At 39.2% G+C, this 15,201-nt stretch overlaps 1 protein-coding gene across 2 annotated transcripts in view; it reads right to left on the reverse strand.

The window, feature by feature from the left end:
* Positions 1-6,138: 6,138 nt before the first annotated feature.
* Positions 6,139-15,201, reverse strand: part of TES (testin LIM domain protein) — a 47,482-nt gene continuing 38,419 nt past the window's right edge. For both annotated transcript variants that reach the window (XM_023724622.1, XM_004389641.3), the window contains exons 3-7: positions 13,346-13,598; positions 12,126-12,461; positions 11,017-11,232; positions 10,448-10,606; positions 6,139-6,433 (exon numbers count right to left, since the gene is read on the reverse strand). In XM_023724622.1, the coding sequence (XP_023580390.1) occupies positions 6,245-6,433; positions 10,448-10,606; positions 11,017-11,232; positions 12,126-12,461; positions 13,346-13,598 (1,153 nt within the window). In that variant the 3' untranslated portion in view covers positions 6,139-6,244. The remainder of the gene's footprint in view (positions 6,434-10,447; positions 10,607-11,016; positions 11,233-12,125; positions 12,462-13,345; positions 13,599-15,201) is intronic.

The following is a 15,201-nucleotide window of genomic DNA, read 5'->3' on the forward strand; positions in this document are numbered from 1 at the left end:
TCCATGTCCAGTTACGTATTCATCAGGGTCCTTCCTTGGGGAATATGCTGACACTGGTGTTGTCTAGAGTATAAGCTGGCTGCTGGCTCCCTTGTTATTATTCTTGATGGCTTCAGCGTTTTCATAGCTCCCCATCCAACACTTGAACCTGTTATTTTCTTCTTGCTGTTGTTGTTAGATGCCATTGAGTTAATTTCAATTCACAGTGACCTCAGTGTGACAGAGTAGAACTGCCCCATAGAGTTTTCTAGGCTGTAATCTTTGCAGGAGCATATCGTCAAGTCTTTCTCCCATGAACACGCTGGATAGGTTCAAACAGCCAACTTTTCTGTTAGCAGCCAAGAGCTTAACTGTTGCACCACCAGGGCTCCTTTGTTATTTCCTAGACTTCTTAAATCCAACCATCTTCTCCTCCACCCTGTCTAAGCTGTAACTGTGGGGAGGAGAGGGAGAATCAATGGACTTGGCCAGAAGGTCTCTAGACTCCTAGTTCCAGACCACCTTTAAACTGTATCACGCTCCTTTATAATCAGTAGGATCCCTGGTGGTACAGCGGTTAAGCACTAGGCTGCTAACTGAAAGGTCAGCATTTCAAAACCACCAGCGGCTCCATGAGAGAAAGATGTGGTGGTCTGCTTCCGTAAAGATTTACAGCCTTGGAAACCTATGGGGCAGTTCAACTCTGTCCTACAGGGTCACTATGAGTTGGAATGGACTTGACGGCAGTAGGGTTTTTTTTTTTTTTTTACAATCAGTCAATATTTATCGGCAAATCAACTATAGTGTCTCTGCATTCAATAATGTCTGACTCTAGTAAAGATAACTGGGTACAAGTTGTTTTTGTTATTATCTGAAGGTCGGGATTCATTTAAAAAAAAATCAATAGCAGCCTTCATAAATGTCACTATAAAATGCCATGCAAAACAAGTATAAAAGGTTAATGACGTCTTGTTTTCAGTGTTTCAAAATACATTATCGGATTAAATAGAAGCTACAATGACATGTTGTTGCCCATGAAAGGACAAAGTAATTAGCCAAAGCTATTTAGGCATCTAGTAAATATATGAAAAAAATGTTCTAGTAATCAAGCAAGCAACAATGTGTTTCAGGTAGTGTGCACAAAACACACCCATGTACCCAAGAACAGTGGGTCCTTTTCATATATATGAGCACTCAGTACAATGATCAAAGTTGCCATAAAACACTTGAAGTCAGAATGGGGCAGGGAGCTCTAGTAAGAAACTGCAGTAAAGTGCTTTTTTTATGGCGACTTTGATGGAGTCATACATTTTCCTAGGAATTAATACCCAGGAGACAAGTTCAGATATGCCAGGGCATCCTGAGACAAAGGCTTAATACTGATCTTGGGTGGTAGTGTCTCCTTAGTAACCATGGTGATATTGGATGAGCTTATACACTACATGTTGGAAATGCCTTAAGAATGAGTCAATAATGAATCTCTTGCCTTTGGTGAAACTGGGCTGAAATATTTCAAAGTCAGATTTGGAAATCTATGCTTGAAGACTTCAGAGTCACAGAAGTTTCAGCTAGAGTTGATCAAAGAAAAAAACAACCCTCAACCCATCATTAAAAAAAAAAAAAACACACAACAAATATAAAGGCCAATGACTCTCAGGAGCAAGTCAGATTTCTTAATGGGATTGGGTAACCAAAATCCTCTGATTTCTCAATGTTACAACTATATCCAAGGGTTATGTGCAAAATCCTTCTGCTTAGAGGTGGATAGGATATGTGTAGATTCTGTGAATGAGTTCATTATTAATCATTCTAAGATGGTCTGATTTTTCTAATAGGGAGAAAATAATGTATTACCTTAATATCCTACGGCAACTTCTGGGTCTCAGGAAAGAAACATCTCCCTTCTCTTTACTCATCCACTCCCCCACTGCTCTCAAGTTCCTCTTGCTGATAAAACCCATTGTTGTCAAGTCGATTCTGACTCATAGTGACCCTATAGGACAGGGTAGAACTGCCCCACAGGGTTTCCAAGGAGCACCTGGTGGATTTGAACTGCTGACCTTTTGATTAGCAATCAATCGCTTTAACCACCACACCACCAGGGTTTCCCTTTTGCTGATAGAAGATGGAAAAAGTAGAAGGCATCATTATACTTTTTACTATCCAAGATGGCGGCTTCTGCAAAAGGGAAGTGGATCTCTGGTATTTTACTTTCTGTAGTGTCTTTAGGAGTCCCTGGGTAGTGCAAAGAGTTAATGTGCTCAGCTGGAACCAAAAGGCTGGAGGTTCAATTTCACCCAGAGGCACCTTGGAAAAAAGGCCTCGTGGTCTACTTCTGGAAAATCAGCCATTGAAAACCCTGTGGAACAATTTCACTCTGACACACATGGGGCCACCATGAATTGGAACTGACTTGGCAGCAACTGGTTTTTCTATTGATGTTTTTTTCCAGTGGGTTCATTTACTGGTATTCTCTCCCTCCAATCTAGGCCCTTCAAGCAGGAGAAGAGGGGGTCTCTCTACTGCTAACTGCATAGACACAGTTGTTAACTGCCTGCTATGTTCAAAGGAAAGTGCTGGGCACAAAAAGTATAAGCTATATATCTTTAAAAAATGGAACTTAGATAGGATTTTGATGATAGAGATTCCCATTTATTGACCATAGGAAATAAGTAGAAAAGATTATTTTTCATTGTCTACTTTTGGAAGAAAAACAAAACCATAAATCCAGACAAAAGCCTTCATTGCTTTCCTGTATCCTCCCCATTGCAAAGGGAGGATTTGGCTTCGTCTCGTCTTAGTTTCTTAGTGCTGCTGTAACACAAATGCCACAAGTCAGTGGCTTTAACAAACATCATTAAGTTTCTCACAATTTAGGGGACTAGATATCTGAATTTAGGGCATCAGCTCTAAGGGAAGGCTCTCTGTCAGCTCTGGGGAAGTATCTTTGTCTCTTTCAACTTTAGTCCTTGGTTCCTTGGTGATCTTCATGTGGCATCTATCATCCCTGTTTGTCCTTGCTTCTGTGCCTAATCTCCTCCTTTTATATCTCAAAAGTGACACACCCAACACTCTTATGGCCTCATTAATCATAACAAAGAAAACTCTATTCCCAGATGGGATTATATCCACATGTATATTAGTTAGAATTTATAACATGTATTTTGGGGGACACAATTCAATGCATAACAGCCTCTATAACAAGTAAACCATTATTTAAAATTGAGGACAATGTAGTATACACAATTTTACGGGAGAAGGGTGAGCATATCCCAAATGCTCTAAGAAAAATAAATCTTATAGAATCTAGTAAACTTCTTACTCTCTTGTTGAACAATTACAGGACAAAGTATTTGAAAGACTAATTTTTTTAACCTATCATTAACAATAAAAATGACAGAAGACCTTGTGAAATTCTCATATAGAGAGATCATTCTGTTGTATTACAAGGCCAACCTACAAATAAGTCAGCGCAGAGTCAAGCATAGTGGTTCTGTATCCCCTGGGCAGTTTCTTCTTCTAGGAAATAGTCTAAAATAAAATGCTATCAGTTTTTGGGTAGTGAATGATGGATCTGGTGTAATTTCTTGACCTAACAGATTGCCATTGAGTTGTTTTAGACTCATGACGACCCCAAGTGTGTCAGAGCAGAACTGTCCTTTATAGGGTTTTCAATGGCTCATCTTTCAGAAGTAGATCCCCAGGTCTTTCTTCTGAGGCACTTCTAGGTGGAATCAAACCTCCTTTCAGTTAGCAGCCAGGCGCATTAACTGCTGCATCCCCCAAACCAGCCTGATTCTACCTCAGCCCCAGAAAAGTGGGGAGGAAGTGAAGAGTGGCTGTGTCAGTATGTGGGGGCTGGGGAGCTTGGGGAAGTTCTGTTTCAGTTTACCCCACTTGCAACTGGTTCCAGAGAGCTAGAGTTTAATAAAATGTGATCCTTCTCATTGGGACTCCCAGGAGGTGGGGGAAGAAGAGGTGAGGAACAAGGCAAACGACATTCTTCAAGATGAGAAGCTGTGTCTGGGAAAAGCAGGTTATTCAACCTTATGAAAAAATTCTGTGGAAAATGTATCTTTTGCCTTTTGAGATAAGGGTGAAAAGATGGGCACGTATAAAGTGAATCATTTATAGACAATGGTGGCTATTTGGGATGATACTGTTGTCGTTTGCCTTCGAGTGGATTCCGAGTCATAGAGACCCTATAGGACAGAGTAGAACTGACCCATAGTGTTTCCTAGGCTGTAATCTTTACAGGAGCAAATTGCTAGGTCTTTTCTCCCACGGAGAGGCAGGTTGAGTTCAGCCCACTGACCTTTCTTTCGGTTAGCAGCTGAGTGCTTAACCATTGGGCCACCAGGACTCCTTTGGGATATTAGCATTTAAAATTGTATGCAGAATTAGATTACTTCTTTAGATTAGGCAACACTTGTTCAAGTTCCATAAGACACCTTCTCATGGCTAGGAAAACAGTGCAAGGGAGTAAGTGTGTATATCTGTATGTTAGTGAGTATGTGCAAGTAGAATTGAAAGAGATGCACTTTCAGCCAAACAAAGTGAGCTGAAAATAAAAATTAAATTATGCTGCGCATGTGTCAGAGAAAACTGCTACTCTCACTACGACACAAACGCTCCAGAGCAAGTAGGGGAAAAACCTATAGTCTGCTAACATTAGGAAAAACAAGTCTACTACTATTCTGCATTTGTTTTCTTTCTCACAATAAGTTACAACAAAAAAAATTCTTAGAAAACCAAACAAGTAGAGTAGCAATTCCAGTAATTTAAGAGTAATATACTTGTTAGATTTGCCTGAAGAGACACAAAAGCTTTCCCAAACTTCAAAGGACACTTTCCTTTTTGGGGGGCGGGGGGAGGGGTGTCAAACTCCTGCATGGCTTAAAGGCTAATGACATAAATGCTTTATTTTAAAGTTTCATAAAACTTGTCCCTTCTTCATAATGAAAAGCCTAGTTTCTGTTTTGTCCAGTCAGAAGCAGCAGCCTTTATTTTTGTTAGATGTTTTTGTCCTTGGAAGCAATGCCCCCTGCTGTAACATACGTTTAATGGCAGAAGGATCTGATTTGCTCTCAAATGAAAAGTATAAGAAAAAGATACTATTAAAGTGAAAAAAGACTTTTTATTTTGAATAATATACATAACGTTCATTCCATTTGATATTCATAGTGCATAGATATATATGGAAGTATACAGGGAAAAAAAATAAACATAAGAAATGGTTAAGTATAGAAGTATACAGGTGAAGAGGACAGTCAGCATACACATGAACAGGCTTAGAAGTGTAGGCTAGGGCAGTATCTGTCAGGAGAGAACACAAAACATGCAAAACGCTCTCTCCGAACCACGGCAGGCAAGCGCACTCAGTACATGACACGGTTTCCTGGGTACAAAACTACACATGCTCTTTGGATTGAAAACATAATATAAACATAAAAAATCATTTATAGCGCAAAAAGTGTGGATTTTGCTATGCCACATGTGGTAATAAAATATTTAAGGCCACAGATGGAGGCTTGGAAAGAGAATACGGAGAGGTAGAGCAAATAAAAAAAAGAAATGCAATAAGGAAATGATACCTCTGCCTAAACCGGGCAATAGTGGCTGCACAGGCATTAAAATGAGCAGAGCTATACATCTTATGCTGCATTTCCATTTTCACTGTCAAAAGGAATTCACTGTGTTGTCACAAAGTGCAGTGAAGAAGATGAGGCAATGAATGCAGAGCCTTGCTGTATTGGCAAGTTTAATTTCCTTTTCACTTTACACATGAAGGAAAAAAGAGCAGGTATAGAACCAGAAATGATCATCTTCCCATTCATTATACCAACTTTTAAGTGCTTCACGTATACTGTGTTTGGCACAAGGGAGATGGGGCTATAAAGATTAGGTAATTAAAATCAAGCCTCCAACCCAAATACCTTACAGCTGGAGAGCTAAAGACAGATAAAATTCTTTGCCTTTGTTTTTAATCAAATGCATAAAACAAACAGACAAACAAACAAAAAAAACGGTTGCCATTGAGTCGACTCCGACTCATAGTGACCCTACATGCTTAAAACAGATTTTAAAAGTTGACATAAAAAATCGATAAAGAAAAATTGCAAAGAAAGATACTGAACAAAATCTCCTGGTTTCTTTTAGGTTTTTTTTTTTATTCCCCCTTTTATTTTTTTCAAATTGCATTTTACAGTAGATAGAAATACAGACCACTTGGGATAACTACGGCTCCATATTGCTTGGTGCTCTCCTAGGACATCATCTTCTTACACTCCACGGAACAGAAAACCATCCCTTCTACTGGCATGAACTTCTGCCCGATGAGACACTTGCTGCAGCAGGAGCACAGGAAGCACTCTGTGGAGGCGTGCCAGCTGAAACTGTTGTAGGTCACCCGCTGCACCTCCGGGTCAATGGCATTGTGGCATCCTTGGCAAACCTGTTAAGGAATAACGCAAACAAGAACTGAGGATGAGCGATCAAACTGCGATGTAAGATTTTCATTTTAGAACTGAACACATTTCTTCAGATGATAAATGAAACTGAGAAAGACAACCTCAAAAATATACAACTGAGAGAACCCTTCTGGTTAACCTTTTAAGCCAACAACTATTAATGGAGGTTTATACACTGAGCTACCACTTGCCTGTCAGTTTGTTATACTGTGGTAGCCTGCATGTTGCTATGGTGCTGGAAGAATACTGAATATACCACGGACTGCCAAAAGAATGAACAAATCTGTCTTGGAAGAAGTACAACCAGAATGCTCCTTAGAAGCAAGGATGGCGAGATTACATCTTACATACTTTGGACATGTTGTCAGAAGAGATCAGTCTCTGGAGAAGGACATTATGCTTGGTAAAGTAGAGGGTCAGCAAAAAAGAGGAAGACCCTTAATGAGATGGATTGACACAGTGGCTGCAACAATGGGCTCAAGCATAACGATTGTGAGCACGGCGCAGGACCGGGCCGTGTTTCGTTCTGTGGTATACAGGGTCGCTATGAGTTGGAAGTGACTCAACGGCACCTAACAACAACAACATGGTGCTGGAAGCTATGCCACTGGTATTTCAAATACTAGCAGAGTCACCCATGGTGGACAGGTTTCAGCAGAGCTTCCAGACTAAGACTAGAAGAAGGTGATCAGGCAATCTACTTCCAAAAATCAGTCAATGAAAACACTATGGTTTACAACAGAATATTGTCTGATATAATGCTGGAAGATGAGCACCCTAGGTTGGAAGGCACTCAAAATGTACACAGTGGCTGCAACAATGGTCTTAGTATTACCAATGATGGTGAGCATGGCACAGGATCAGGGAACATTTTGTTCTCTTGTACAGTGTCGCCACGAGTCAGAGCCAACTCAGCGTCAACTGACAACATCAATATGTACTGAGCACTGTGAAAAACGGGAAGGCCCCTTAAACCCACTGCTGCTGAGTCAATTCCGACCTATAGCGACCCTACAGAACAGAGCAGAACTGCCCCACAGGGTTTCCAAGACTGTAATCTTTACAGGAACAGACTGCCACATCTTTTTCCTGAGGAGCGGCTGGTAAGTTCAAGCCGCCAACCTTTTGGTTAGCAACCGAGCACTCTAACCACTGTACCACCAGGGCTCCTTAAGGTCCTTCTGAATTGATGCTTGTAAGATATCTACCCAGGTATTCAAGGTAGAAAGTCTTGACAGCAAGTTCCAAAATAGTGCGTTTGGTTCCAGCATATTCTATTAGATTGTATATTAATAATTACAAAAGTAGTATATAAAATGATTTTTCCTCACTCATTAAAGCACTGTAGTAATTCCACCAGTCTCACCTATAACACATGAGATTATTAACACCATTAATTTCTAGATAGTAATAAATGAATTATGTTCAAAGTAATTAAGGACTCAATTAAAAATACTGACAGTGTTTGAGAATAATTAGTTTGCACTAAAAATATAACTTGTAGTTAATTGGCTTCTGTTCTGAAGGAATAAGATTAGTCATAATTGACGTAAAATCTAATATCATAGGACATCACTATTTACGTTCCCTATACCATTCAGTGTTTATTATATGTTATCTATAATATATATATGCAAATATATTTGTATATATGTAAATATATATATTTGTAGATAACAAATATAATATATAATACAACAATAATATACACATACCCAAACACACACGCATATATACACACTCCTCCCACCCCCCATGCACATCCACACACACACGTACACAAACATCATTTTCTTCTTAGCTGTATATGTATATGAAGAAAATAAATGAATATGCCATTATAGCAGAAAACTAACCAAGCTGAGACCTCCGAAACACTGGGTAGGTAGTCCATATGCCATTTTGTTTACACACGTTCTGAATGGATATGACTAGCTAAAGTTTCGTTTTAAATTTTGTAACAAGTGAAGAAACCAACAAGATTGTCATGATTAGATGACAGTGACTAACCTTCACCATCCTTGGTCCCTTATTGTGATTGCCAGGAATTACTGAGAGATGAGGGTTAGGAATGGGTGGGTTGAGAGTCATTTAGCTCCAGCCTCCCTACTTGAAAAAGACCTCAAAATGTGGCTGCTACTCAGGGGGAAAATGAGTTCAGGCAGTAAAGTGAAGTCTTGTTACAAATATCCACTTCAGGCCTATAATATACCCTCCGTATTTTCTAAGAGCCATATTACTTCTAATCTCTACAGAGACTGTAGCTGCTTAATCCACGCATTATATCAACCCAGTCTTCCCTGAAAAGCAAGTGAGATATTCTGTTTGTTTGATCGCTGTCATGGATTGAATTGTATCTCCCCAAAATATGTGTTGTAAATCCTAACCCCTACACCTGTGGTTATAATCTCATTTGGGAAAGGGTTTTGTTATGTAATTGAGGCAGTATTAGTGTAGGGTGTGGCTTAAATCAACCTGTTTTGAGATATAGAAGAGTAGGTTAAGCAAGCAAGCATGCACAAACTGTGAGGCAGATACATGTCACATGATTGCCAAGGACCCTAGGAATAGAAGCTGAAGAGATAAGGACCTTACCCTAGGGCCCACAGACAGAAAGCCTTCCTCTAGAGCCAGTGCCCTGAATTCAGACTTCTGGCTTCCTAAACTGTGATAAAATAAAGTTCATTAAAGCTACCTACTTGGGGTATTTCTGTTACAGCAGCACTAGATAACTAAAACAATCATCACCGATACACTAGAACTCTATAAAGATATAATTTCATTCCTTAGCCAGGGTCTCCTCTACCTGTTAGCTCAGGGGGACCTTTAATAAGTACATGTCTTCCTACATATAAAGAAGCAAAAGTCTATCTTTTTAATACCCCTGGCTTATAAGGAGCCCTGGTGGTGCAGTGGTTAAGCACTCGGCTGCTAGATGAAAGGTTGGTGGTTCAAGCCCACCAGCTGCTCTGCAGGAGAAAGATGTGGAAGTCTGCTTCCGTAAAGATTACAGCCTTGGAAACCCTATGGGGCAGTTCTACTCTGTCCTATAAGGTTGCTATGAGTCGGGATTGACTCAATGGCAACGGGTTATAAGCCTTACCATATATGGTCAGCTATGTTTTTACCTACCTTTATCAAAATTACCTATCTCTTAGCCATCACGCAATAGAAGCTGTGTGTAGGCAGGGCAGAACCAAGAAAAAATAAGTACACATTAAGTACTTGCACGTTTGGTCCACTCAAATAAATCTAAGTATGCAGGTCAATTTTTGTTACAATAAAATCAATTCAATAAAGGTTTAAAAAACAGGTACTGTACTATCTCAAGGTAGCAAAAAGAAAGTCTCAGGGGGTGGTCCAATAACATGAGCAGAAGCCATGAATACTCATAGCAACCTTATAGGACAGACTAGAACTGGGACAGAGTAGAACTGCCCCATATAGTTCCCAAGGCTGTAATCTTTACGGAAGCAGACTGCCACATCTTTCTCCTGCAGAGCAGCTGGTGGGCTCGAACCACCAACCTTTCATCTAGCAGCCGAGTGCTTAACTACTGCACCACCAGGGCTCCTTATAAGCCAGGGGTATTAAAAAGATAGACTTTTGCTTCTTTATATGTAGGAAGACATATATTCATATTTTCTAGATTATGAAAAACTCATAAAAACCCTTATTTTGATAGAATCAGATCTGTACCCGCGAGAATAAATCAACGAATCTCATTCCCACGACGGACTTTGTTTTTTTAAGCGAGGATTTTATTATCAAACGGCACTAATAATCCATAGTATAAACTACACAGATAGGAATCTTTAAGTGGCTTGTAGTCAATGAATGTACTATTTTCGAATTGCCTGGACTTTTAACATCCTCTTGGTAGGAATCACATGCTTACTATTTGAGAGTATTGCTTTCTGTTTCCCATTTGATGGGATGCTTCAACAGAGGCATAAACTCAAGTCATAAGACAGATGGGGGTAACAATGGAATCTCACCACGGCATGATTCTTCACATAGCAGGGCTTGCACACGGGCTTGTCATTGACCATCACGTATATTTCCCCAGCTAGGATGTTGTCACAGTCAAAGCAGCAGAAGTGTTTCAGATGCCAATTTTGGTTTTCGGCCTGGGTATATTCATTGCTGAATATGAGCTAGGAAGAGGATAAAAATAGGATGAACCATTTTCCTTTGGGCTCTAAATGACAAAGCAAGGTTCTTTAGGCAGTAAGGGATTTAAACTCACAAGAATATCAACATACTTTCTTGGGGTTTGAAGTTTGAAAATGACAACCTGAAGTTCAAACTTCGGTAATGATTTAGCTTAGTACAAATCAATCTTTTGTGTTTCTGGACAGTCTCTTTATAGTCAACATAACACTGACACTCAGAACAGATTAAATTAAAAGTTCCTTTCATTAAACTTCCTTGGATGTAAATAAAGCAACCGATGTTTGGCCAACTCATGTTGCCTTCTTTCTAAGGGTGGCCTGGTTATGACAGTAAGGGGACCATATGGTGGTACAGAAACGAGACTGCATGCAGGCAGTCCCAGAGAACATACCTCATCACAGCCAGCACAGCGGGGTTTCTCACTGTCACAATAATGTCTGCCACAGTACAGCTTCCCATTCTTCCAGAAATAGATCATGTCGACCAGGAGTTCGCTGCAGGCACTGCAGACAAAGCAAGCTGGGTGCCACAGTTTATCGTAGCCAGCCCTCTCGGCATAGATGGCCGGGTCACCTTCTTTCATACTCAGTTTGCAGCAATAGCAGAACTGAAAGGGAAGCCATCCAAAATCAGGTCCTCAGACAACTGGCATTTATCAGCTTTAGCAGGAATTCAGAGAAACAACTATCAAGAGCAATAATTTCCACTGCAATCAGTAATTTATCCATGAAGACAATAAAATGTTAATACATCTATAGAACGGAATCTCTTCGCTGTCTCCAGGCTATTCAAACCTAATTCAGTGCAAGAATTCAGCGTTGCTTCCTGAATTAAAGTCACCTATGGAAAAAGGTAAATAGTAATTTTCACCTCACTTCTAGGTGTTCTGTCAAAAATGATCACCTCAGAGCTTATTAATACTCTTCACAGGACTAAGCCTTATTGGTTGATGTGCTAACTGAACATATGAGAAAAACATTACAGTAAGCTTAGCACTGTTTTTGTTGTTGTTCAACTATGTCAATAGAAACTTGAAAAAAAAGAAAAAAATGATGGACTATATATATCCCCATTAATTTAAGGTTGAATTTTGGGCACAGTCTCCCAAGCAAAACTGAATTAATCTAAGCATATATTAATTTATGTGAAGAGATAAACAATTAACGCCAAAGTCAGATTTAGCAAACAGATTCTACGTTAGTATGTTGTATTCCAGCAGGATGTCAAATGCCAACTACTGTGTATACATAAACTCTCAATTATCCTTGGCAATAGATAATCATAAATCTTGGCTTTAGACAGAAGTTTAAACATGATGCTCTTTCAAACAAGCCTAAAATGAATTTTAATTCAATTTATTTATCTCAATTCCCTTTTGAAACAGAGGAATGCCCTCTCCCCCTAAAAAAAGGTTCAAAGAAAGGCAAAGAACCTATAAAAGTAAATAAATACATAAATAAAATATACAAATTGGGCAATGATGTGATGTCTCTTACTTACATACTGAGTTCTTTTGTGCTCAGCAGACTTGTCCTCCATGGCCCCCACTGCTGCTGTGGTGCTTCTATCCCCACCCGGGATGTACGTTCTGTTGGGGCCTTGAGCATCCATCTCTTGGGGAAGTTTGACATCTCCTACCCCCAGAGCCTCATTCTTATATTTCTTCACAAACTGCTCCATCTCCTTCACCTCTCTGGGAGTCAACTCGTGGCACTTTGAAGGGTCCTGATCATGCGCAGGGAGCTGCTTTGCCAGCTGCTTCTTCCGGTACTGTGCCCCTTCTGAGCCCGCCACAGGCTGTTTCTCCTTGGGCAGCATCTGCATGTACTGCCTGGCCTTGACCAGGGGAGACACATGTTAACATGGGAGATGCCTTGGCCATCAGACAGTTCAATACTTCACAACACACATCAGCACCAAGTTATTTAAAATGAAGCTGGTTTTATCCACTGTGACAATTACTCCTCATGATATAAATATCTTGAGATGTCAGCACATTCAAACATGGCATACTAAATAGATTTGGTTAAGTAAAAATGAACATAATCTGAAATTAAAGTTTTCAGATTGTAAAAAGATAAGGGTTACTATTGTGTACTTGCCCTAAATATACAAATGTAAAATTGCAAGAAAACACAAATTTCCAGGCATAAATGTCTAGAATGACTTTATGAATTGGCAGCATTTTCAGTAAAAACAGACTGATTGATCTGTCATCACAATATTCACTTTAATGATTTAACTAGCTTCTTTAACAGACTTCCAGAGGCCCCATCTAGTTGTTATAGTCATGGGAGCAACTTGACATAAAACTGCACTTCTTTGTCTTATACAGTAAGATAAACATAGTGCTGAACATTTTTTCACTTTTAAACAATGGCAGAAATTGTATTCTCTACCATCTTATTAAGATAAACCTTCTCAAAAGTAACTTAGAAGAGTTGCCAGATTTATGCAAAACATTCGTTTTCATCTATTTTTACGAGTGTGAAACCACACCCTCAAAGAGGTAAACATAATCTAGTTAGTCAGGAAAATTCTATGAGCTGTCTATTCTTACTCTCAGAAGACTGTAATAGGAGTTGGAAGTCAAAGTAATGGGAGCCCCAGAAAAATAATAGACTTGGGGTGTGTGTGAAATTGTTTAGGTCACTAAAAGAATTGCCTTAAATAAGTAGTTCAGGAACTTTAATAAAGGGACCCTCTCCCCGCTTACTTACCAGTGCCTGATTCTGGACAGGAGGAGCCCATTCATAAGTAACTGTGTTGATGGAGATATTCTTCTTAGTAGCAACTGGATTGGTCAATATCATAACATTGCGTTTGTACATGGGAATTCCATCAGATTTTAACTTTGCGATCAGGGTGGTATACTTGGTGTCTTCAAAAAGTTTTCCCACTTTTCGATCCTCTTCATTGCTCAAGAGGACATCATGCTCTTCTTGGCCACACTTGCAGTTACGACATATTTTTCTATAATTTTGGAGATAAATAGGCAATGATTAATTATATCTAGTCAATAATAAAGTCTGTACCTTTATGGAAACCCTGGTGGCAGTGGTTAAGTGCTATGGCTGCTAACCAAAAGGTCAGGAGTTTGAATCCACCAGGCGCTCCTTGGAAACTCTATGGGGCAGTCCTACTCTGTCCTACAGGGTCACTATGAGTCAGAATCGACTTGATCGCAAGGGGTAAATGGGTACCTTTATAGTTCATAAAACACTTTTTTACATATGTTCTATATAATGGTATGCATAAGCAAGTACTGTTTTGGATACTAAGTAGCTATCCAGAAATTTAAGCAAGAAGGAAACACAAAAATTTATCTTAAGTTTATAAGATTTTTAAAAAGTTAGATTGTGATTAAAAAGGGGGCATGTCTGAGAGTAATCCCACCTGACACCCCCACTCTCCCATAAAAAATATAAATCACAAGAAAAAAACAAAAACTATTAGAGCAAGAGACTGCACATTGTACTGCATGATAACATTTCATAGCCATTACCTAAGGTTGTTTTTTTTTTTTTTTTTTTTTTTGCAGGAGGTAGGGAGACGGATTAATCTTTTCCAGTTACAGACTAAAAGTCTAGATGTGATTTTATAGCCTTCCCCATTTCCTTTTCTTTCTTCTCCTTTCTCCTTCTTTCCCTCCCTTCCTTCCTTTTATTTTTTTAAATATTTATTGACTACCTACCGTGTGCTCTGTTATGTATAAAAAGACAGATATATAAAAGTCTCCGTCCTTATGGTGTTTCTTATAATTCAAGGATACCATCCCCTTCCCCAGCTGACACAGTCAAGTAAGGAAACAGTCCTTACATAAAATATAAAATTTAAAAAGAATAAAAGAAAAAGAAAATCAGGGCCTTCCACTCATTAAAAGACATATAAAAAGAGTGAAAAGCAAACTACCAACTCAGAAAATATTTGCAAAACATAAAGCTAACAAATGATTAGAAAAGTATACATAAAGAAATAATATAAAGATAAAAAGCTTGAAACTATATTTCATAAAAGATGAAACATATATAGCCAAACATCCTTAGAAAATTTTTTTTTCTTTTTTTAATTGTTGTGCTTTAAGTGAAAGTTTACAATTCAAGTTAGTCTCTCATATAAAAATTTATGCATACATTGTTATGTGACCCTAGTTGCTCTCCCTGTACTGTGACAGCACACTCTTCTTTTCCACCCCTGATTTCCCATTATCTATTCAACCAGCTCCTGACCCTCTCTGCCTTCTCATCTTGCCTCTGGACAGGAGCTGCCCATTTAGTCTCATGTATCTACTTGAGCTAAGAAACACACCCTTCATGAGTATCATTTTATGTCCCATAGTCCAGTCTAATGTTTGAAGAATTGACCTCGGGAACGTTTTTAGTTTTGGGCTAACAGAGAGCCTGAGGGCCATGTCTTCCAGAGTCCCTCCAGTCTCAATCAAACCATTAAGTCTGGTCTTTTTACTAGAATTTGAGTTCTGCACCCTACTTTTCTTATGGTCCGTCAGGAACTCTGTTGTGTTCCTTCTCAGGGTAGTCATTAGTGGTAGCCAGGCACATCTAGTTCTTCTGGTCTC

The sequence above is a fragment of the Trichechus manatus genome, unplaced genomic scaffold, assembly GCF_000243295.1.
Source record: "Trichechus manatus latirostris isolate Lorelei unplaced genomic scaffold, TriManLat1.0 scaffold00251, whole genome shotgun sequence".
Classification (NCBI taxonomy): Eukaryota; Metazoa; Chordata; class Mammalia; order Sirenia; family Trichechidae; genus Trichechus; species Trichechus manatus.